Source organism: Cupressus sempervirens, chromosome 4, assembly GCF_028749045.1.
Source record: "Cupressus sempervirens isolate cs-2001-9-10 chromosome 4, ASM2874904v1, whole genome shotgun sequence".
Classification (NCBI taxonomy): domain Eukaryota; kingdom Viridiplantae; phylum Streptophyta; class Pinopsida; order Cupressales; family Cupressaceae; genus Cupressus; species Cupressus sempervirens.
In genome coordinates, this window is record NC_143121.1 from 346,040,321 (window position 1) to 346,066,126 (window position 25,806).

The window sequence follows — 25,806 nt, forward strand, 5'->3', positions numbered from 1 at the left end:
TTTTGTGAAGGCGTGACAATATGTGACTGATAACAATTGGTAATATTGGTATTTTTTTCTCAAGCACTACAAGAGCAGGCAAAGCGATGAAGGTATGCTCTGATACCACTGACGAAGGGCCACACCACCCTTACCAAATCACAACCAAGAATGCAACAATATGAAGACAATTTTAATATTTACTTGAAAATCCTTAGCAATTACAATAACATTTCTACAAGATCTCTCAAGATCCAGTCCAAACTCAAGCTAGCCCAGATCCACACTCTGGTAGAAACCTCCAAAATCTCAACTTGTGCTCGCAAGCCACCAAGCAACCTCCTTGTTTCTAAACCGCAGTCACTAGCTCTTCTCCAACTTAATCCAAGATCCAAGTGTAAACTGCCTCACATTCGGCGCTCTGTCTACACACTCACAAGTCCATCACAATCCTGCTGTAAACTGCCTCACATTCGGTGCTCTATACACAGACTTAGGAAAACTCACTCTTCACTTCCTCCTTCTCTTTCACACCTTGAAACTTTCCAAGCTTTCCAAGCTTCACCTTCCACAACTTTCACCTTTCCAAGCTTTCCTTCCAAAGCTTTCACCTTCTCAAGCTTCTCCTTGAGCTTCTACTCCTCGAGCTTGATTAGAAATGCTCATATGCCTTGCTTAAATAGGCACTTACCACCCAATACATGACTTATCCACAACCTTCTAGAATTCCTCCACAACCTTCTACAACTTCCATAACCTTATACAATATCCACAACTTTCTACAATATTCATAACTTTCTAGAATTCTACCCACACACCTCGATAAATGGAATGACAATCATTTATTTTTTATTTTTTCTATTATGCCACCTATGTGTTACAAGATTCAAGAAGAGTTGGCAGATTAACGGATTTCCGGATGACTCATTTATTAACAGAGGAACAAATGTGTTCCTTATAAAGAATTACAAGGACGTTGTTTCTAAAAGAAACAACGTAGACTGAAGACGGAATTAGAAACAAAACTAGAGACAGGATAGGAAACATTCCTATCTGGACTGAAGAAAAAAGAGACAGGATAGGAAACATTCCTATCTAGACTGAAAGACGGACTACAGACAAGTAGTTGACTATTATAGAAAGTATAAGATATTATCTTAATACCCTCCCTTAATGGTCAACGTACGGATGTCGGAACATTCTGTGATAATTGAGACCCTCCCTGGATCTACAGAATGTTGAAACCAAGAAGCTTTGCCAGAAGAGTGCTATGACTCAAAATAGGTTGCATTTACAAAACTTCGTTTTTGTGGAAAAAACGGTAAAACCCAGAATCTCACACAACCTTGCGTATTACAGACAACTTGAAATGATTTTTGAGGAGAAAATCAACAAACCCAGAATCTCACCCAACCTTGCGTATTACAGACAACTTGAAATGATTTTTGAGGAGAAAATCAACAAACCCATAAAAACAGAAACAAATTCCAAAGGCAAAAAATGCAGCTTCGCCTTGATCAGGACCCGGAGAAGTCGGACGCTGCGTAACACCCAGAACAAGTTGATCGGTGTTTCGATATTCAAAGATTGCGATGATGCGCTGCTTCCAGGTTCCATAATTGCGACCATTGAATTTGGAATTATGTTCGAGCAGAATATTTGTCAGAGATGCCATGGCACGTTTTTCAATGAAAATTGTGAAAATTTGTGAAAGCACGTTCTTCGAGGCAATAATACAAAAGACCCAGAAGAATCAGAGAATGACCCAGAAGAGAGCTCGAAAAACCCAGAAGGAATTTGCTGTCATTTTTTGGATCTGCTGGATCAAAAATCGAGGCACCCAAAAAAAACGGACAACAACTCAGTTGAGCTCTCAAAAAACCCACCAAGAATTTGCAAACAAAAAAAAATTTCGACCCCAAAAATTAGGGTTTCGAAAAAAAAGGCCCTGGCTGAAAAAGGCTTGAAAAAACTTCAGATTTCTTGATAAAAATGGCAGATTTTTTTCAGGGAGAGCGCAAATGATGAAGAATGCAAACAAAACGAACTAATCCTTGACCCTACAATCGCGATTTTGCTGTCAAATGAGCTGGAAAATATATGGACGCGAGTTGCTTCAAATGCGTGTGATTTTGACGCGATTTGCAGAAAAAAATTGCGAGCTTTCCCAAGGATATAGGCACGGATTTTGCAGACCAGGAGGCTGCAAAAAAGAGACGACTGTCGTGGTGTGCAGATAATTTCAAAAGAAATTATAAAATTTTCGAAAAATTCCTTATCATGGCTCGGATACCATGTTACAAGATTCAAGAAGAGTTGGCAGATTAACGGATTTCCGGATGACTCATTTATTAACAGAGGAACAAATGTGTTCCTTATAAAGAATTACAAGGACATTGTTTCTAAAAGAAACAACGTAGACTGAAGACGGAATTAGAAACAAAACTAGAGACAGGATAGGAAACATTCCTATCTGGACTGAAGAAAAAAGAGACAGAATAGGAAACATTCCTATCTAGACTGAAAGACGGACTACAGACAAGTAGTTGACTATTATAGAAAATATAAGATATTATCTTAATACTATGCACCTCGAAAATAGAAATCCCCTTTTCCTTTCTTTTCTCCTTTTTTCCCCTTTTTATTTTTTATTATTATTTCTCCTCTAATTTTCGTCACTTTCTCTCTCCTCCAGTTTTTTTTTTTTTTTTTTTTTCCAATTTTTTTTTTCAATAATTTTCCCATGCAAGATGCTCCTGCATCAGACTCCTTCGATAGATAGAAAAGTGTGTCCCACACTTTGATGCCAAAAAAGAAAGGTCTACAACCATCTTCATCTTCACCAAAGGTTTCCACCTCAACGGGAACAAGAAAACCAATGTGCAAATCTTCCACATCTGCATTACTCTATCAAACACCAAAATCTCAACCATCCAATCAGTATGCTCACTCCCAAGAACAAACTGAACATAATGTTGCATTAGCAAACTCCCATTCACATCAACAACTAGTGCGTCCATACGAGCAATAACAAACTCCACATCAGCAGCCACATGTAGATCTCCATCAACACATTCCAAACTCTTAACACCAGCAACCTCATTGCTCACAACAAGATGCTCTGCAAGATACAAGTCACCACCAACAACAACTAGATCATCCACAACCGAGTGCTCCACAATCTCCATGTTAGACTCAACCAACTGATCATGAAAACCAACATCTTTCCCAACATCAACAACATTAGGAATATCTTCAGCAACAACCTCTAGTTGCTCTGCAGGTTCTGCATCAGACTCCACAAACTGATCAACAAAACCATCCTCTTCCACCTTGACCTTCTTAACTTGATCAGCCAATCTAGCATCCAACCGAGCAAACATCTTAGAAAAATTCCTCTCCACTATATCATGGATTTTTGCAATCATCTTAGGGTCCAATCCTCTTGGAGCCATCTCCCAAGATCTTCGTAAACCCTCTGCAACAAATCCTTCCCACGCTCCTTGTGACAACCAAATTGTTTGCAAGTCAGATCGCAACCTGCCACCTTGCACGAACAATCAGGAACCACATCACAAGTCTAGGACAATGGATTTGCAATCCACAAGCTCTCTATGATCATGCCTCAACAAGTTCAGTCATCCATCTCCGCATCAATCCATCAATCTGCATGTCCTCCCAAGGTCCTAGTGCAAACTGCCTCAACTTCGGCGATCTGTTTACACGCTCAGGAACTCCCACTCTGATAAACTTCACCTAACCAAGATTCTGGTACAAACTGCCTCACACTTCGGCGATCTGATTGTACACTCAGGAACTCCTGCTCTGATAAACTTCACCCAACCAAGGTCCTGGTACAAGTTGCCTCACACTTCGGCGATCTACTTGTACACTCAGGATACCACTTGATGAAGTACTGCTCTAATACCACTGACGAAGGGCCACACCACCCTTACCAAATCACAACCAAGAATGCAACAATATGAAGACAATTTTATTATACTTGAAAATCCTTAGCAATTACAATAACATTTCTACAAGATCTCTCAAGATCCAGTCCAAACTCAAACTAGCCCAGATCCACACTCTGGTAGAAACCTCCAAGATCTCAACTTGTGCTCGCAAGCCACCAAGCAACCTCCTTGTTTCTAAACCGCAATCACTAGCTCTTCTCCAACTTAATCCAAGATCCAAGTGTAAACTGCCTCACATTCAGCGCTCTGTCTACACACTCACAAGTCCATCACAATCCTGCTGTAAATTGCTTCACATTCGGCGCTCTGTCCACAGACTTAGGAAAACTCACTCTTTACTTCCTCCTCCTCTTTCACACCTTGAAACTTTCCAAGCTTTCCTTCCAAAGCTTTCACCTTCTCAAGCTTCTCCTTGAGCTTCTACTCCTCGAGCTTCTACTCTTCGAGCTTGATTAGAAATGCTCATATGCCTTACTTAAATAGGCACTTACTACCCAATACATGACTTATCCACAACCTTCTAGAATTCCTCCACAACCTTCTACAACTTCCATAACCTTCTACAATATCCACAACTTTCTACAATATTCATAACTTTCTAAAATTCTACCCACACACCTCGATAAATGGAATGACAATTATTTATTTTTTATTTTTTCTATTATGCCACCTATGCACCTCGAAAATAGAAATCCCCTTTTCCTTTCTTTTCTCCTTTTTTCCCCTTTTTATTTTTTATTATTATTTCTCTCTAATTTTCGTCACTTTCTCTCTCCTTTTTTTTTTTTTTTTTTTACCAATTTTTTTTTTTTCAATTTTTTTTTTTTTTCAATAATTTTCCCATGCAAGATGCTCCTGCATCACAAAGTGCTACATTAAAGCTTGACATCCAAAAATACAGCTTAGTTTGACACTATCTAGGCAATCTTAATGGATCTGTGCAGAAAAATAAGTTAAACTGGAAACTAAGATCATAGCCAAAACTAAATGGAATGTCAAGTGGACCTCACAAAAGGATGTTCCTTTCAGCTACCAAAAAACATTAGAATGTGCCTCAACAGTAAACTTATTTGCTTATTTGCTGTGAGTGAGAGCTTGGCAGCATTATCTGATTCAGCCTCTCAAATGGCACAAAGAGATGATAAAACCTATAAAAAACCAAACCTGATTGAATTTTGGCCTACAGGTCATTTTTTACAGCCCATCTAATTTGAAGATGTTAAAACATAAACCTGCTTATCAGATACCAGACTCGTCAGATATCTGACTTGCAAGATGCTGCTGGGATGTTTACTACACTTTTCATGCTTATTGAAATAAATACCAAGACTGGTATCAATCAGAACTCGTATATCAAATTCAACCTTGCAATCATATAAAAGTTCTCAAAGCATAACACTGCAGCAATCAAGTGGTAAGGCACCATAAAAAAATGGCAAATATGATAGAACACTTGATAGACACAAACGTGCATGGTCCCCACTTGACCTCTCCCAACATAACTAAGTGTGAATACTTTGCTTTTGGAAATTGCAAAAAGCCCACTAACTTCTTTGAAACCAGGTTCTTCTGACAAAGTCACAACATTCAGCAAATATTAACCATGAAGTTCAGATTATGCCAAATTTCAAAAAAAATTATTAAATGATGAAATTTAGCAAAAGTTTGTACAAAAAAGTGGCAAATTTTCCATTAAACTAAACATTCAGTAACTAGTATTTTTAGGACTTCTCAACCATTTTTTATCTATAAAACATGGTTTCAGACACCCTAGTTTTAAGTGAAAGAAATCTGAAGGCTGATGCAGCCATTTCAAAACTGAAGGTTGATTTGGCCATTTCAAATCTGAACACTGACTCAGCCATTTCAAATCCAAATGTTGTAGCTTCAGTTGGATAAATTCGATCTGAGATACATTGTTGTTATTGGTAAATCATCATTTTCTATATATACGTATTCATGTAATAATAATATAAATTATAGTGTATAATATATATACAAATTATTATTATGAAATATATATATATATATATTAATTAAGTGATGATTAAACCTTGAAGACATGTCTCCTATCATATTTATATGAGATCCAAATCTGCATTTGGAACATATGAATTGCAATGGCCATATTATTACTAATGAGAGCACAATCCAAGACCAAAATGAACACAATAGGAAAAGGGAAATATTATTATCAAAAGTGATATGCTATTACGTTCAGTGCAACGAAACACTGACCCAATGATGTGCCCTAGGGCTTGCAATGTTGTCTGACTATGGAGAAAAAAACCCTCCTCCAGTACCTTCTCCCAAACTCCACCAAAAATTGCATTTACAATGCTAGAAATGTCCTTAAGTAACCCAAATTAGGTTTAGGGTTAGGAATGCATTTTAGAATATGCCATTTGACATCCACCGCCAAAATAGAAGGTTCTAGAAAACACATCAGAAGTCGGTGTAAAATTAGAAGAATCCAGAAATGGTAGTCCAACTTCCGAGAGGCATAACTTTTGATCCGGGACTCCGATTGATGAACTGTTTACATTTCTGGAAAGCTCTCCAAGCGCTCTACAGCCCTATTGACCAGCTTCGCCGGTCCCCCATTTTTTGAGCCCGTACAAAGCCGTTTAGTGCCTCAAATCTGACTTCGAAGTGCTCTTAAGGGGTCTCCAGGCAACTTAAAACTGCAATAACTTTCAAACCGTAAAATCTTTTGACCTGATTCGCAAGCGCTCTATAGCCCTATTGACTGGCTTTGCTGGTTCCCCATTTTTCGAGCCCATATGAAGCTGTTTAGTGCCTCAAATCTGACTTTGAAGTGCTCTTAGGGGGTCTCCAAGCAACTTAAAACTGCAATAAGTTTCAAACCGTAAAGCCTTTTGACCTTATTCTTTTTCTAGAGTGTTTTAAATTACAAATATAATCATCCCTCCAACTTACACCCTCTAACTCATCATAATTATTGCTCAATTACAAAACAACTTATTTCTGCATTGGCACATATCCCAAGATGCTCAAAAACTCTAACCCAGAAGACCAATAGTGGAACTATGAGAGTTGTAATCTCTATTTGACCCAAATGGGTATTCAGAAATAAAAACACATTAAACAGAAACTAACACTAAGCATATTTTTGGGTGATACAAGATTGCCCTTACACCATTGGATGCTCCTGCATCAATTACATTTGCAGAAAAGATCCATGTTACACAACATGTTATTAGAGCCAGATTGAACAACAACAATATAGAAGTGTTAAATTTGAGTACCTACAAGAAAGATCAGATTATCTTTGGTGGTAGCCTTTGATTCCTTTTAAAATAAGAAGCCTCTTCAATTTTTTGTTGTGATCCTATGAGATTTCTCTGTGGTGCGTACTCCTAGTTATGATGATCGGTTTCTGGTATTCTCATTATTTCATGAAAGTCATGCAGCTTTTATTATTCCTGTTTGTGCACTTCCTTGTTGCATGGTCGCATATTTCTTATTTCAAGTTTATGTTGGTGACGATGAGTTTTGGCATATGCGACTCCTAAGTGGTCTCTTTATTATGCTGTGTCATTTTATATGATTTATTTCTGATGACTCAATGATGAGTTGGCATTAGGGTTTATGTTTTGTGGCAGATCAAATTTGTCGGCCATTTATTGCTTGCCATTGCTCGACACTCTTTATTATGTGTTATTTTTTTTTCTTAACCAGCAGATATTAGTTTATTTTGATATTTTCTGAGAATAAGTTGTATATGTGTCGAGAGCTGCATGGTAACGGCTCTGACTGTAATGCTCATCTCAGCTTGATAATAGTGAGTCCCTGCATGGTGGGATGGATTCGAAAGTGTAAGTAAAAATTCTATCTGAGATTCTATGTTTTTGTGACTGCATTTGAAGAACACAAACCCTTCAAATTCCTGTGATTTGGACATCTATTAGGTTGCACCTTTGGGAGTACTTCACGTGTGTTGAATGAATTGAAGATTAACATCTTTTCCAATCATTGGTTTTTTCTATCGGAAGTATTGATTATGTCTTCTAAGGATGTTATGCTTTGATTTATCATAAGCTTTTGTGATACTCGACATATGAGCAGTTTTTACATAGTCCGTGGAGTGCATCAGCATCTAATAAGGGATATTAAATTAAGGTTCGTGCCTCTGAATTATCAGGGCCATTGAATGAAAGTCAATATGGTGTTGTCGGTATCTGCAGATATACTTCTGTTGATCAAGTACAGAAGATTAGAGTAGTTTGGTTGTTGCAGATTGTGAGAAAAATCATCTCTTGTGTGTCATCACTCATTGTGAAGGTTAGAGTTGGTGAAAGCAAGTAGGGAGACACAGGGTTGTTGCCATGTGTAGAAGGAAATACTACAGGCAGCGGGTATAGAGAGTTGCCACATGCTGAGAACATTACCGGGATTCATAGATGAAGACGTGTTCAAATTCTCAGATTGTCGTTTTTTTGTGCATTATCAAAAAGTAATAGTGGCAAACACCAAACCAATTACAAAAAGACCATGAAAATAGAGAGTTTGAACAAAATAATGATGTGCAGAAATAATATGGACTTTAAGAGGGAGAGTTTCACATAAGCAAGGAAAAAACATGGAGTAAGAGTTAATACTTATTTAGTTGGAAAATTGGAGACATTATCACCTACTAAAGACCATAGGTGATTCCCTGAACATAGTTTAGAAAACTAGTAAAAAAGCGCAGGTCGTTTGGAGACATATCCCTAAGAAGATTTTAAAAATGAATTAAAACATATCTATATGTATATTTATGTATATATATATATATATATATATATATATATATATATATATATAAGTTTACAATCTTCTGCGCTGCAACATTACGAATTTTCTAGAACTCATTGAGCCATGTGATGTCTTGGCCACATCAGCCCTAGAGTGTCACACATCCCACTCTTGAAACATAAGAATATGATAAGACATTACTGAGACACCTCATCCGTATTTTCTACATTGGAATGATGACAATTAGATGTGACAAATGAGCTTGATTTGGTTTCGACCTTTATATACCCTTGACATGACGTGGAATTGGGATCATAGCAATTTGTGAAGTGTAACAAATTCCTTTAATTAGAATTCTGAATCAACTTTAATATTATGTCTATGATGAGAGTTTATTGGCGAATAAATAATAACGAGAAATACTATTATCAAAAGAAACTTGAGTGCAGGATGATAGATTTCTTGTTTGATAAGAGAGAATCATTGTTGTATTGCAGATCTATCATTGTTATTACACAAATTAAAAGTAAGATCAAGAATTTAGATTTGTAATAATTTAGTTAATTGCCCCTACATATCAAGGAAGTCTAATAGGGGAGACCACAATATTACTTTTCTAGCTAGCATCCTCCCAACGTATGGTTATGTGATATTCTCTATGATAATTATGATACCGAATTGGGGTCGATTATGATGAGTCCTTGAAAGTGAAAGAAAATAGTAATATTATTTAGTGGAGTGAATAGTATCTTGAGCAATCTCATGACATACTTATGTTTTTGAGATAGTGAAGAACTAGCCTTGTGTTTTGATATCCATTGTTATTAGGAACACCTATGTTATCTTCTCAACTCACAAGAGCATCCACATCCATGTCTATGGGTGTAAACATTCCTTGTGACGTTACTAGTGTTGCAATCCTTTGTGTTGCTCCTTAGGTCAACAATAAGAAGAATTTGGGAGGCAGAGATTGGGCTGTTATGTATGTTTCATATTTTCTTGCAAGGCATTTCCTTGCCAGCTCATCATCACAATAGTCAAAACCACCAATGAGAAGGCCTCGTTATTCTTGAGTCTAGCAATTATAGATTTGTGAGGATTGAATTACTTGGGCTCATTTGGCAAGAATTATGCCCTGCTAGAGTTGTGATCCCTATCCATAGAAAACCAGCTTTATACAAAATTGACTATAATGAATTTGGGTTGCCATATTTGATGTGACATAGAATTGCTCAAACAATATAAGAGTGGAAATTTTACATTGTCGGGTGGGAACAATAACCAATGTTTATATTTCCACTTGAACCATCTTTAGAAGAGATGTTAGGGAAGGGACATCATTAGAGTTTCAAATCTGAATCATCCTTTGATTCAATGCATGTATGGGCCTTCATTAAAGCAACTTGTATCAAGGATGTACAGATAAGTATTCATTAAGTATTACATTTATCTACTCACTAACTCTCTCTCTTAATTGTATTTCATATGTAGTATAAGAGTTATCTGCCTTGGTCTTTTCCTTTGTATCTGAAATTGATCTTGCAGGAAAAAAAGAATGACACACTAGGCAGCTTATGACAACAACTTAAAGAAGTTGTGATTAGGCTAGATAAATATCTTTGATGATTAAAATTATGAGTATCCTTCTAAATTAAGAGGGAGTATGAAACATCTTCGAAGCCAACACTAGAGCTTAGAAGATTGATACTCAGAGGGAATCTAAAAATACATGTGTGAATGCATGATTTTGATGGACCTACTCTTGAGTGCATCATGAGGAAGTATTGACTTATCACCAAAAAGTTGGAAGATTGATATCAGATTTAGAGGGAGTTCGAAAGGCATCCTTGGGTGAAGAGAGTTACTAATGGAGTAACTAGAGGACCTAACTTCCCAAGATCATTATTCAGAGGGAGAATTTTTGAGGTGCAATCCTTTGTGAATGATATCTTACCTATGAGATGAAGTTCTAAGTGAAACTCCTTGTAATACATTCTTCTCTGTGAGAGAAATTTAAGGTGAAAGCCTTTGCACCACCCTCTGACTAGTTTCATGGTGGTTACTATTTCACATGTGATATATAATAAAAGGTTACAATCTTTCATTGACATATATAAACAAAAGCTAACCATTGTAAGGTGATGATCTAATAAATGGTAGACCTGTTATCATGACAGACTTCATTAAGTTGTTGTCCCAGAGTGTTGGAAGTCATGATAACAAACGTATCAACCAGGAGGTAACCATTTTAAGGTGACGACCTTATCAATAGTTGACCTATCTCCTAACACCAAAATGTGTTGGAGCAAGTGCTATCATGGTTCTTCGGGCCGGATTTTGCCAGACACCATGAAAATCAATTTGTTATGGTTCTTTGGGCCGAAACTTGTCAAACACCATAACTTAAATCTATCATAGAGCACACTTAAGGTGGTGTTTAAATCTTGTCGTATAATTGTTGTAATTCTCTCCTTGCTAAAAAAGTGTTGAGAAATTTAGCCTCGTAGTGAATTAAAGCAAATTCCATATGTAATATATGTTAATATATATATGCCTGTTGATGGATTTATGTTGATATCCTTATATATGTCATTCCTGGAATATCATTTACTAAGACATACTTTTGAGCACTAGTGTTCTACAAATCCTCCCTAGCTAAGAGGGAGTGTTAAAGTTGTAGCTTCAGTCGAATAAATTCAATATGAGATACATTGTTGTTATTGATAAATCATCATTTCTATATTTATGTATTCATGTAATAATAATAATATATATATATATATATATATATTATACAAATTATTATTATGAAATATATATATGTAATAATAAACATATATTATAGTATATAATATATCTATTATATATATTATATTATATATAATACATACATATATATATATATATATATACACACATAGACACACACGTATATATATTATACAAATTATTATTATGAAATATATATATATATATATATATATTAAATGATGATTAAACCTTGGAGATATGTCTCCTCCTCTCATATTTATATGAAATCAAAATCTGCATTTGGAACATATCAATTACAATGGTCATATTATTACATTTGCAGAAAAGATCCATGTTACTCAACAACTTTGTGTACATGCTGATTGCATCCAAGCAGTCAACTCAACGGAAGACTCTGCATTTAGCAAGGCATATTGAAGACACCATCTCCAAGTGTGTTGCTGACCAATCATCCACAATGGCTTTTGATTTGTTTTTATTCTGGGTTTGTAGGTTTCTTTTTTAATCTGATATGTTCTATAACTTCATAGTTTATTAATATTTATTATAAAAATTATAAACAATATATCAAATTATATTAAAATTCATCTATAAAATTTTAATTATACCAATTCAAAATGTTATATTTTAAATCTTGTGTATTGTTAGATGAATAACATGTCATACGAAATTAAACCTTTTGTACATGCAACGAGTGCGCCGATAGGAGATGAGATTTAAAAGAAAAATGTAGAATGAACATTAAATAATGTAAATATAAGTTTTTTTTAAATGAAAATTCAAAAATAAAAAAGTTGAAGACTAAAACAGACATAAAATTTACAATATTTTAAAACATTTAATATTGCTTAAGAAACATGTCAATAATTTCAAGATTTTACAATTAAATTCAATTTATCAAATATGAAAAAAATAATCATTTTTAAAAAACCGCATCAAAAAATCTATCGCAAAATATTAATAAGAGAAATACAAAAAAATAAAATGAAAAAATAACGACATCTATAACAAATATTCTATTGACTAAATAAATTATAGAAACTCAAAAAACAATATTTAAAGAAAAAATAAACCATAGTTTCAAAAAAAAGCGTTAAAATCGCCGAAATCGCCAATTCGGCGATAAGATTCATGACTCCCGATTTATTTGGGATCGAAAATCACTGTTGGCGATTTTTTCATGTGAATCGCCAATATCGGCGATGCATGGCATAAATCGCCCAAATTGCCATCGGGTATCGCCAGAAATCGATCGCGGCAGCAAGCATAAAAAGTTGGATTTAAAAAAAAAAACACATATTTTATTTGCTTTCTAATTTGTCTTTCCTCTTTGTTATAACCTTAAAGAGCATTCTATTTGCTTAGCATGAGTAGAAGAGAGGAAGAGTGAGAGAGAAGAAGAGAAAAGAAAATCCATAGGTTTCCAACCGGCAAGAAGAAAGAGCACCAAAGAGATCAAAAATCCATCTGGGAAGGCCATTAATTGCATTGGGAGCATTAAGGAGTCAATATCAACACTCCTCAACTCATTTGCAAGAGGTAAATGCTGGTTTTTTTTTGGCATGTTAGTGTATGATGCATTTTTTGTTTAATTTTTTTTTGTTTTCATTTGCAAATCTTGAATGTTTTTTATTTTTACTAAATTGCAAACTAGGGTTTGTTGTTTTGTAGCTTTTGTTTATTAGTTGCAAGCTTTGATATTTTACATGAATTTTTTTATTGCAGCAGCCTTTTGCTTTCATTTTCCAATTTCCACAATGAGGAAAAAAGATGAATGCTGGAAATATAATGACGAGTTTCTTGGAAGAACCAAATATCAAACAAAATGTATATTTTGTAAAGAAAAAATAAATTTCGGAGGTATCTATAGATTGAAATACAACATTGCTTGCATACCTGGCCATGATGTCACAATTTGCACTCATCAAACTGCTGAGGCAAAACGCACTTGTTTAGTGGCATTAGAAAAAATTTAATAAGACAAGTTGAATAGAAAAATGCAACTTGAAGGGTTAAGAGGTATTGGCTCCCGTGCTCCCGCATCTATAGTCGCATCTACATCTACATCTACATCAGCATCCGCATCCGTAGGTTGTGTTGGAGAGGGTTCTTCCAAGCCTCTTTTTCGTTCGAGTTTTAGTACTCATGCGAGTGTTAGTGGTAGTCGGTCTTATACTGAGACAGAGTCCAACAGCAACCTATTGCAGCCTAGAGTGCGGAAAAACAGAATGGATAGTTACTTTGTGCCCCACACTACTCCTGGCTCCCAACCCACGCTTGAGGGCATGGGTTTGAACAAGGAGATTCATGATGCTACCAGAAAAGAGATATGCAAATTTTGGTACTTTTGCAACATTCCATTTATTGCAGCCAGGTAATTGATTCTTTTTTCTTTGTTTTCTTTAAAGTTAAAGTTAAAAGTAAAAGTAAAACTTTAATTATATCTACTTGTTTTATGATTTGAGTTTTTGACATCTAAATTTATAATCAATATCATTATCTATTTGTGACAGGGCTCCTTATTGGCAGAACATGATAGATGTAGTTGCTATTTGTGGTTCGGGGTTTAAAGCCCCAACTGAGGCTAAGTTGAGTGGATACCTCCTGGATGAAATGGTTGAGAATATGAGGCATGGGCTTGAGGACAACCGAAAGGAGTGGATCGAAAAGGGTTGCACCATCATGACTGATGGTTGGACAAATAGGGGGAGAAGAACTCTCCTCAATCTTCTTGTATCCTGTGGAGGTGATTGATCATTCTACTTTCCTACATACATAATTTTGAATCGTGATTGACTATTTCAAATTTTGATTTGTTGATTGCTAATTATAATTCGTTGTTTTGTTACTTGTAGGATATACCATGTTCCTCAAATCCATTGATACTTCTGCTCATGTAAAAAACGCCACATACTTATGTGAGGTTATTGAGGAAGTCATAGCAGAGGTGGGGGAACAACATGTGGTGCAAGTGGTGACGGATAATGTAGCAAGTTATGTTGCTGCAGGTAAACTTTTAACTTTTCAAGTTTTGAAAATAAATTTATTTGAATTTTGAACTTTTTCTAATTCTAACTTAGAATTTCTAAGTTTTCTAAGTTCTAACATGTTTGAAATTTGAATTTCTAATTCTAATTAACTCAAAATTGTTGTAGGTAAACTTTTGATGGAGAGGCACCCCACCATATTTTGGTCCCCTTGTGCGGCACACTGCATTGACCTCATGTTGGAGGAAATTGGCAAACTTGAGTGGGTCAAGTCATGTGTGGAAAGGGCAAAAAACATATGCAAGTTTATTTATAATCATTCATTTGTCCTTAGCACAATGAGGAAGTACACAAGAGACAAAGAGTTAGCTCGCCCAGAGATCACGAGGTTTGCCTCAAATTTCATCACCTTGCAATCCTTGTTGACATCAAGGGATAATTTGAGAAGCATGTTTGTTAGGTGGGAGTGGATTTCATCTTCCTATGCTACGACCACTGCAAGGATAGATGTGGTGGATTGCATATCTAATGATGATGGTTTTTGGAAACCTGCTAGAGAAATTCTTAAGGTAAATTTATTGCAATTTAACATTTAATATTTTATAGTTTACTATGCTAATTGTTTAATGATTTAGTTTTACCTTAAGTTGTATTATTGAATTATTCTATATTTAAGTTTTGACTCAAATTTTTGTTTTACTTTATATGTAGGCCACTGAGCTCCTTGTATCTCTCCTACGAACTGCTGATGGGGAGAAGCCCTCTATGGGCTACATATATGAGGGCATAGATAGGGCCAAGGAGGCCATTAGAGCCCAGTATGCAGCAGTGCAGGAGAAGTATGCCCCTATTTGGGACATCATTGATAGGAGATGGCAGAATCAGCTCCATAGACCCATCCATGTAGCAGCTTACCTTTTGAATCCAGCATTTCGTTTTCGTCCTGACTTCAAGGCGGATAAGGAGGTTCTCATCGGATTATATACAGTGATCCAGAGGTTGAGTACTAATGAGGATAGCAGTGCTACAATTATTGAGCTTGATAAGTTCAATAATAAAGAAGGGCCACTTTTCTCTAGCAGGATGGCCATAGATGCTCGGGAAACAATGCAACTAGGTAAAAATTAAATAATATATTCAATGTTCATGAATCTAGATTCTAAACTTAAAGTTGATTATGTAATTTTAGAGTTAACTTGTAATTTGTAATTTGTAAATGAGACTAATTGTTTTTATTTTCCCTTATTTCAGATAGATGGTGGGAAATGTTTGGGGCCACAACCCCAAAACTTCATAAAATTGCCATCCGTATTCTGAGTCAACCAAGCAACTCTTTTAGATGTGAGCACAGTTGGTCCATGTTCGAGCACATCCACTCGAAGAGGAGAAACAAGTTGACAGTGCAGAGGTTGAATGATCTTGTCTTTGTTCATTACAACCTCCGTCTTAGGATCAGAAAGATTTTGGGCACTGACTCCTCTCCAATCATTCTGGAGGAGATTGATCCAGAATCAGAGTAGCGCACAGAGGTTGTGAATCTAGTCTTCACTGAGGAAGACCGTGCGTGGGTTGACCAGGTGGATATAGAGGCTGAGGCAGCTAGAGCACGTTCTTCAAGCATTGGTAGATGCACACGCGCATGCACAAACACAGGCCCTAGCGAGGTTCATGAGCCCATCTTACATGCGGGAGATATGGCTCGGCAGTCCTCTAGGACCTACATTAGACGCCTTGCTAGTAGGCAGATTGGATACTCAAAGGCTGAGGCTGAGGCTGCAGCCGAGCTTGAGGATGATGTTGAGGATGATGATGACTATGAGCCTGAGGCTTGAGCTGGAGCCTTGTTTTTATATTTTGTTTACAAATATTGATATTGAATCATTGATAGACATATGTTTCAAACTTTCATGGATCTTCATCTTAGATTCTTACATACATTTATGATTTGATGTCTTATGGATCATCTTACATACATTCTATGATTTAAATCATTATGATCATTTGATTTCTATTTACTTCAGCTAGCCTACAATTTACATTTTAGATAACATAATTACGTATGTGATAGATTTTATGTTCCAAACTTCCATGTTTATGTATGTTAAGTTTTAACTTCTATTTGATGATATTATAGTGTGTTTAAGTTATATTCAATAAAGGGTGCATGAAATAAGTTTTAAATTGTTAAAATCTTTAAATTTGAAAGGTTTTTTCAAATTTGTCGATTCATCGTTGATTCATTGCCGATTCCCGATCCGATTCCGATTCACGTTACTTTGAACTAAACTAATATAAAAAATAATTTAAAATAATTTAAAAACTAAAACCTAAATCAATTTAAAAAATCAAAAGTTAAATAAATGGAGATCACAACATAAGCTAAAATTTGATCACAAGCAATTGTTTTTTAAATAAATAGGAAAAGAAAAACAATAGTTATAAGTGGATATTTAAAATATTATCTTATGTGAATAAATTAGATTATTAATAATTTTCAATTTAAATAATATAATATTTACTAATATCTTAAATTAATAAATATTATTTATTTAAATTAAATTTATCAAATATGAAAAAATAATCATTTGAAAAACTCATCAAAAAATCTATTATGAAAAATTAATGAGAGAAATACAAAAAAATAATATGTCTAACAAATATTCTATTCACTAAATCAATTATAGAAACTAAAAACAATATTTTTAAAAAAAATTAAACTAATATAAAAAATATTAAAATAATATAAAAACTAAAATCTAAATCAATTTTTAAAATCAAAAGTTAAATAAATAGAGATCACAACATGAGCTAAAGTAGAGCAAAACTAATAAATTAAAAAAGAAAAACAATAATTAAAAGAAGAGATAACAACTAATAACTATCAAAACTAAAGTTAAAAGTGGAGTGAGATAAAAATTGGTTAGTAAATAATTAACGAGAAGGATTTGCAATTTTCAGGCCAAACTAACAATTTTTCCGACTAACTGACAACTTTTTCGTCAAAAATTAAATTTTCGGAAACAAAGTTCCTAGAAATAGCATATCAGCTAAATTATATTATAATTTTATTAAATTAAATCTAAGTTACCAATTTCTATCCAACAACCCTCAAAGTCTGGTTCAATTTTGTATGAAGTCTGGTCCTTGTTAAATTCTCTCCAAATACACCTACAGAACTACGAATTTGCTGCAAATTCTGTCAGAGGATCCCAGGCAAAATTTGCAGCGAATTCCTCTTACAGAATTTGCAGCGAATTTTGAAGAATTTGCTGCCAAGAGGCCGAGCTTGGGCTGAATTTTCTCTCAAAACATTTTTTTTGGACTTGTTTGAAATGTTTCTTTTGTTGCCTAACTTGGTCTATTTGATCCTTCCGACCCTAAAGTGACCACTAAGAAGACCAAAAAAGATGGTTTATATGTCATTTATGCATTTCTAGATGAAAATGAAAACTTTGTTATAGAGGGAATCCAAATTGACAATAGGTGGAATCCAAGTTGACTATTATAGAGGAATTTCTTTAAAAACGATATGATATCTTCGAATCCCACGCTTAAAATTTGAATCTCAACTGCCGATCTAGCCTAGTTAGATATCCTCTAACTAATACAAAATAAAAATTCAGGTAATTTTACTTATCTTTTGATAATTCCATCCATTCTAAAACTGTCCTGTTGATATGGAAATATGTTCAATGCATGTGACCAGCCAAGTGTATCATGTTGAATGTATGGCTAAATGATGCAATTAATTTCCTATTGAACTAAAACATAGATATGGTGGTGTATTTTACTGTGCTGCTTACTATTAGCATAGTGATGTATGGACTTATTTGTTGTTAAATATATTTACACGCATACATATTTTTAAAACAAAACATATATTTTTGTACGGATGAACCCAAAACGAATCAGAACCCAACCCAAAAAAATTGGGATGAATTCTGAACCCGAATTGCAAGCCTGCATCCATACCAAAATCCAAACCAGCAACTTAGAATTAAATAATAAATTTTATAAACAATGAACATATATAATATATGTTTAATAATAGATCTTTAAAAAAATATTGTTTACAAATTGCAATTTAATATTTTGTTTCTAATAGAGCCTAATGATTAATGTGTGCTCAAACTTGAAAGATGTTTGGAAGATGGCTTGGATTCGTTGAGCGGCCTCTTCCATTGGCAAACGGAAGATGTTGACAATTATACTCTGACTTTGATTGGTTGACAAGAATCATAAGGTACATGCAACGAATTCCATTCAAATAGATATGGAAAAGATAATATTGGTGGCCATTACAATTACAAACCAATCAAAAGGTATCTAGCGTAAACACAGACTGAAAGTAATAAAAAAGGTGGCCTGCCACATGGGATGAAGACCCACTACAAACTAGGTTATAATGTGAAATGACCAAAAGGGGAACTAGCGATATGCAAAGGCCATCAAACAGGTAAGTATGTACAATGCCACGGGTATGAAGGGGTTCCACCAGCCAAACAAGTGGAGGTACACCTTAATAATATAAATTAGCTTTTATATTATTGATATCATTAATATGGTGAACTCATATAACTCTAAATACTTTGTTTAATGAATAATTTGATATATGAATTGGCGTAATTAATTTATTTGATAAATGGAGTAAATAAATATACATATCTTGATTTTCAAGAATACAATATTGAACCCCTAAGATATTGATTGATTTCTGACTATAAGTTTTAAAAGGGGTTATGTTTCCATCAATATGGGAGTAAGAAAGATATAGTTACATTTTAACTTCTACACATCATATAAAATTATTTTATTTCTATTATTGAAAAAACAATATGTCGAGTTATGTTGTGATCATTTATGTTGTTATTAGTGATAAGTATGAGTTAAATTACTAACATACAAATTAATGATAAAATTCTTACTTTTATAAGAGCTATTTGCCTTGATATTTTCATCTGAGAATGCTACTGCAAGAAAGGAAGGATTCATATTGGATTCAGAGGTACTCTTAACACTTCTTCAAAGGTAAAGGAGCTCAGAAGATTGAGGTTCAAAGGGAGTCTGATACATCCGTCTGAAGGAGCGGATAGTGGATATGTTTCAGTTGGTCCTTGAAGATTTCAATCATACTAGAACCAGAGGGAGTTTTGACTTCATGTAAACTTTTAATTTCATGTGTATAACTGCATGATTTAATAGACCTACCCCTTGTGTACATCATGAGGAAGTGACAACTTCCAAATGATCATCGCTTATATTTCCAGAAGTTATTGAAAGTTGACAATCTTACAATAACTAAATTTTCTATTAATGATGGATACCTTATGATGCCTATGTAGACCATGATAGATTATACTTTGCATGGTGGATGTTTATATGCTAAGCATTATGAGAATGTGTGTGCACCTACCTTATAAACATATTTTTGAGTGCATGGTGAATGTTATGCAAATTGATGTTCTGGAAGACCATTACATAGAGTGCCTAGGTGAGTATCATGTGACTTGATGTTCTGGAGGGCAATTACTTATAGTACTTGGTGAACATCTTGCATCTCAACATTTTGGAAGGTCATTACCCAAAAAGTATTTGGTGAATATCATGTGTTGATATTCTGGAGCACAATACTCTTGATATCAAATGTGATATCAAAAAAACTTAAGTACTTGGTGGCTATCGAATGTCGACATTCTAGGACACAAATACTCATGATATCATATGGGATATCAAACCTTATATCAATACTTGGTGAATATCATGTGTTGATATTCTGAAGACCAACACTCATGATATAAAATGTGATATCAACATGATGGATATCTTTTGATCAAATATACCCTTAAAATTAGTCATTCCTAATATTACCAATGCTGTAATATCTGTGTTGTGTTTATCTTCTGTAGCTAAGAGCAAGTGTTGATGTTTTGTAGCTTCACTCGGATAAATTGTAGCGAAGATAAATATACATATATATATATATATAGACTTGTCCCATGAAGGGACATGTCTATTCTTGACTCAGTTCTCTATTCTTGACTCAGTTCTCATATAAACGTAAGAGGTCGCCCTATTTGAAAAACAAATACCAAATATAATGGCAATGCTTAGTACATTTGCAGCAATCCTCCATGAAAATCAACAATACCTTAAAATCATTAGAAAGAGATTCAGAAAGGAGGGACTACGGGAATGTTGGATTGGCTTCCCATATAAAAGTCTAAACAGTTCAAAGCCCATTCTTGTACTCCATGATCCCCGTCTATAATCCTCATTTAAATTGATGTCCAAAATTGCCAAAATGTCAGCTATGGAATTATCCTCCTTATGGGAGCTTTGAACAAAAGGAATAAAAAAATCAAGAACAATCTAAGCCTTTCTCAAAATGGAGCCTCTCTTGCAATTCAAGGATTGCCTATTGGCAGAGACATTTATAATCATCATCCAGTCCCCTTCCATGTAAATCTGATTTATCCTAGAAAAAAAAAAACCTGGTGTCCAAGAATAAATGCCTAAATCTTGACCTTTCTGCTATCTATGAGTTTCATAGAAAGTTAGGTGTACCTTTGAACCAAATATTTCCTTGTTGACACATGCAAAAATCCGTAAGTTGCCCAAAGAAATGTCACCAAAGCTATTCTTAAAGAGCCCACAAGGTTAGGTAACCAATTTTATCTTGGTTAAAGGGATTTCTCTGGGGTTAACCCATTGAGCCCTGTAAAGAAGTTTGTATTTAATCTTTTTTTGTTGCTCGGTTCCCATAATCTTTGTCTTCCAATTTTCCTACTTGGCATTTTTTGCCCCTTGACATTTAATCACCATCCACCACTTGAAACTAATAAGCACTCAACCTTCAATCCCACTACTTAAATTTTCAACTTATATGTGCTTAATTACATTCATTTGGATTGCTTGCCAGTGTGTTTTGCCTTAGGCATCTGCTCCTACGCCATAATATCTGGCATGGCAATAACTTATGTCAGTTTAGATGCCTGATTTAAAATCAGAATTTGCATCATTTCATGGGCCAAGAAGGCATAGATCACTTTTTTTATTAGGCTTCACTTCAGCAATTTTCTTTTCATTTCCATAGCTTGTGTCCTTTAAGCAATCAAAGGAAGCTACTAGTGTTAAAGATGGCAGCCATTTTTTTGGAGGATATGATACTCAGTGTCAATCATCCACGAGCCGTTGCTATGTCTTATCGATGATCATCATCAAAATAATGTATTATTGTTAGTACCAGTCTAAAGATTCTTTTAATAACTCAAAACTAATACACATTTTCAACAATAATCTACTCTTAAACAGACAATGAATAGCATCCCTGCCAAGTAAATATTCATCCCTCTTTCGTAGCTGGTTGCCATTTCCTTCAGATTTCTATTTACATTTTCTAGGCAAATCTGGTTTGGAAGTCTCAGGGCTCAAATACCAAAAATTCGTGCTTATTAGACCATCCAGGCTCAAAATTGAGCTTGTATGTGATCAATGTTAATATGATAAATTTGATGAAATTTATCATATTATATGGTACTTTTAACTTACTGAATAAAAATGCCAAACAAAAGTCATCAGTCCTGGGCTTTAGGAAAGAAATACAATGAATTGTATGCAATTAAAATCCCAAAGCACTTATTAGAATATGTAACAATATTATATTTACAATTACTGTATCTGTTCTCAGTTTAAATTTATTTTATTCAGATCGTTATTGTTCACCGGAAAATGAAAGATAGTACCATACTTATCTCCAGAACTAAAAAGGTTGCTAACGTGGGTGTCGCAAAGTTCTCCAACAGGAGATGTGCACAGGTCACTACAGACAAACCAATGACCCGGTCATTAAAGCACATTGCTAAAAAATTATCCCAGCTCTGTGAATAGTATAACCCCAAGACTCTGTTTTGTGTACCTAATAGGAGACTTTTCCCTACCCCTAACATATTATCTTAATCTTTAATCTTAACACCTAATAGGCAAACCCGGTGAGAAAAAAATGTCAACGAAAACTTCGAGCCCTGTGATACATCAGTCATATTGGACATTTTCGCAGTAACACAAAAAAAACCCGCAAACCCTAGTTTCGGCATTTGTGACTCCACAAGGATTAAACTCATGACAGTAATTTTCTCAAAACTACAGAATAAAATGCTACGCATGAGCGTTTCATGATCCAGATTAAGTAAAGCACTTAAATCGTGTGCCTTTTTTATATGAAATAATTTATTTTTGCTGCAATATCAATCTGATTGATTACACAGAAATTCGCTGAGAAAACAAATAAAGTTCTTACCTGCGTTAGGACATGTCTCCAAGCCATTCCTATTAAATCCCCTCAAAAATCTTCCCTTCAAATTTGGCAAACCTGGCACATTTGACAAACATGAACAAAAATATTAGGGCGGGGAATTTGAAAGAAAGATGTATTACACAAACACAAGTAGAGATTTTTAAAATTAACTGTAAATAACACGCGTGGGAAGAAAATGACCACACCAACGTTCTGGACAGATCAGCTCTCTCCTGCTTATCAAAGCTTACAATCCATGGCCATGGCAGTAAGTTGGATTATTTTTTAATATATCGGGCTTCCTGTCGGGGTTGTTAATTGGTCAGAGTCAAAATGGATAATGGAGATAGGTTATGTAGACCGCCTTGTTGGAAATTATCTGGTGAGTTCATTTAGGAAAATTCGTATAGCAGCACGATCGATCATATTTTTGTTGGTTGTTGATATTTATACCATCTTTCTGTATTTTATTTTTAAGTTCCGTTGGTGGAATATTTATTATTGAATGTTAAGTTGTGATTAGTATTAATCTTTTTAGATTTGTGACCGAATTATTAGTTCTGCATTTCATTCATATAGTAATGTTTGCAAAAGGTTTTGTAATTTGCATGATTTTTTGGAATTGAAAAATACAATTTTTTGAAAACCTTATTGGCTCATGAGGAAAAAGGCAATGAAAAAATTTAATTTTCTTCAACAAAAATACCACTATTTTTTCCAACACCTCTGTTAATGCAAGCATTAATTGCAACTTTATCTTTTCTTTTCTTGCGACAAGTGGATAAATTTTATTAAAAAATAATCATTTTCCTAACACTTTATGAATGCATTAATTTCAATTTTACCTTTTCCACATTTGTGACTAGTGGACAAACTTTTTTTTAAAAAGACAATCACTTTTAATTGATTATTTTTGTAATTTGTAAAATGCTATTAAATATAGATATTTTAATCAAGTATAGGTATTTTAATCAAATATAGACATTTTAACTCTTTTAAATTGTCAATTTCCAAAAATTATTTTTTAGATAGCTTAATTTCATATTTATTTTAATTTTAATTTATATATAAGTTTAAATTAGAATTTAGTTTCTTTTATTTTGACATATCTAAACCAATGCTTTTAATAGATTTATTGTTCATTTTTTTTATATATATATAATTTTTATTATATTGATATTTTTAATTTATACTTTAAAATACATAATACTAATTTTGTATCAATTTTAATAAAGTTCAAATTGTTTAGCTTTGTATATTATCAACTTTATTTATAATAAGTGTGTTTGGTTTTTTTAAAGCATAAATGTTATTTTTTAATTAATTTATGTTTATTTATTTTTATGCATTAGATTTAAGCTTAAGAATATTGTCCACCTTCTTCAATTAGATGAATTTATCGCTTAAACAAGATATATCAAACAATTTCATCATTAAAATTAATCAATTTAACTCTTTTTTTTTTAAATTATATAATTTTATCTATATCTTATATATAATTAGTTCATAAATATCTTTGGTCTCATAAATGTTCTTTACGATGTCATCTAATTTTAATTTACCATGATACTATAATATTTATTTATATATTCTTTTACTATTTTAATTAATATATATCATTGCAGTTATATAATTTAATAATATACTGACTATACTCTGTAATTTAATTTAGCTTACCACTATAATATTCTATTTGTCATTACTATTTATTTGTTATTTTATTAAACTAAATACATTATATTTTAACCAAAACCTACTTCAATCAACCATAAAATCATGAAGGCAGGAACTTTGGCACTTGTGCCCCTTGTTAATTAGTATAATTGAATTTTGTATGGTTTTTATAGTTATGAATATTAATAGTATTTCGATAAATTAAGAATTTGTTAATAATAAGGATATGAAGAGTTCCTTCTTAAATTTGGTATTTGCATGTGATAATAGCAATTGGAATAGTCTTTACATACTAAATGTGCAATGAATGTGACAATATGACCTTAATTTGGTGGAATTTATTGCATATTGTGTTTCAATAATATTTTACATCAATGAGGCACGTAGGAAAACATGTTCTACATATAATTAATATTGTCCACATAGTACTTTGTGGTTGGAGGAGAGTAGCACATAGTATAGAGTATTGTGATACAGTGATTGGATTTGAATCTAAGATTAATGTATATACATCATTAAATTATATGTCTTGTTTGATAGAGACATATATCTTTTACAACTAGCATGACTTGTAACTTGATATACCATTATAGCTATCCATGATACCTGCATATTCCATGTTGTGAATGTTAGTATATTGTAATTATGACAATAAATCACTTTTGAAAAAAAAAAAAAATTGTAATGAGTCGCATTTACCTTTCGACATGAGTCATTGTTCAAACTTCATTTCTCAAGGCATGATTGATGGCATTGTTATGGTTGAGAGTGAATCAGACTTTGGCCAAGAAATCTTGGAGGACAAAGGTGAACTTTGATTTGTCTTGTGTATAGTCCTTAACTTTTGTACATTTTAGGCTTAGTACTAGTTGCTCAACAATGGACTTGTCTATTGAGCATGGATAATTTGTTTGTTGTTAGTTGTGATCACAGTCTTGAGGTCAAGTCAATATATGTATGCAACTTCTTGATTACATCTATTGTAGTGAGTTGCTTTTTCTTCTAGCATTCCATAATTTTCAAATTTGAAGTTGCACTAGGAATAAAATGCATGAAATTGATTTCAGAATGCACTGGCTACTTTAAGAACCCCATCAACCTACAACATATGTTTTGATATTAATGTAGTTTGTGTATGCATTCATTAGCAATTCAAATGCTAAATTCTTAAAGTTTGATTACCTGAAGTGTTGTTTGTAGTGATACATTTAAGATATATAATGTTCTCATGGCTTTTAGCGTGTAGATGAATGTAGCAATGCATGTGCAGATTGGTTCTTTCCATGTCAATTTGTCACACAATGTTTTTGAATAACACTGTTAGACTTTCACCTCTTTGCAATTGGTATGTTGTTTGCATGGATTCTTC

The 25,806-nt window shown here is 33.8% G+C and overlaps 1 protein-coding gene across 2 annotated transcripts in view; it reads right to left on the reverse strand.

Moving 5' to 3' along the window:
• FTSH4 (FTSH protease 4) overlaps window positions 1-23,183 on the reverse strand; it is a 44,547-nt gene extending 21,364 nt beyond the window's left edge. Inside the window, exons 1-2 of one of the 2 annotated variants that reach the window (XM_089825153.1) lie at window positions 22,965-23,183; window positions 22,767-22,838 (exon numbers count right to left, since the gene is read on the reverse strand). In XM_089825153.1, coding sequence (XP_089681279.1) covers window positions 22,767-22,793 — 27 coding nt within the window. In that variant the 5' untranslated portion in view covers window positions 22,794-22,838; window positions 22,965-23,183. Of the gene's footprint in view, window positions 1-22,766; window positions 22,839-22,934 lie in introns of both variants that reach the window. The other variant, XM_089825152.1, reaches the window with a different exon arrangement.
• Between the last annotated feature and the right edge of the window lie 2,623 nt (window positions 23,184-25,806).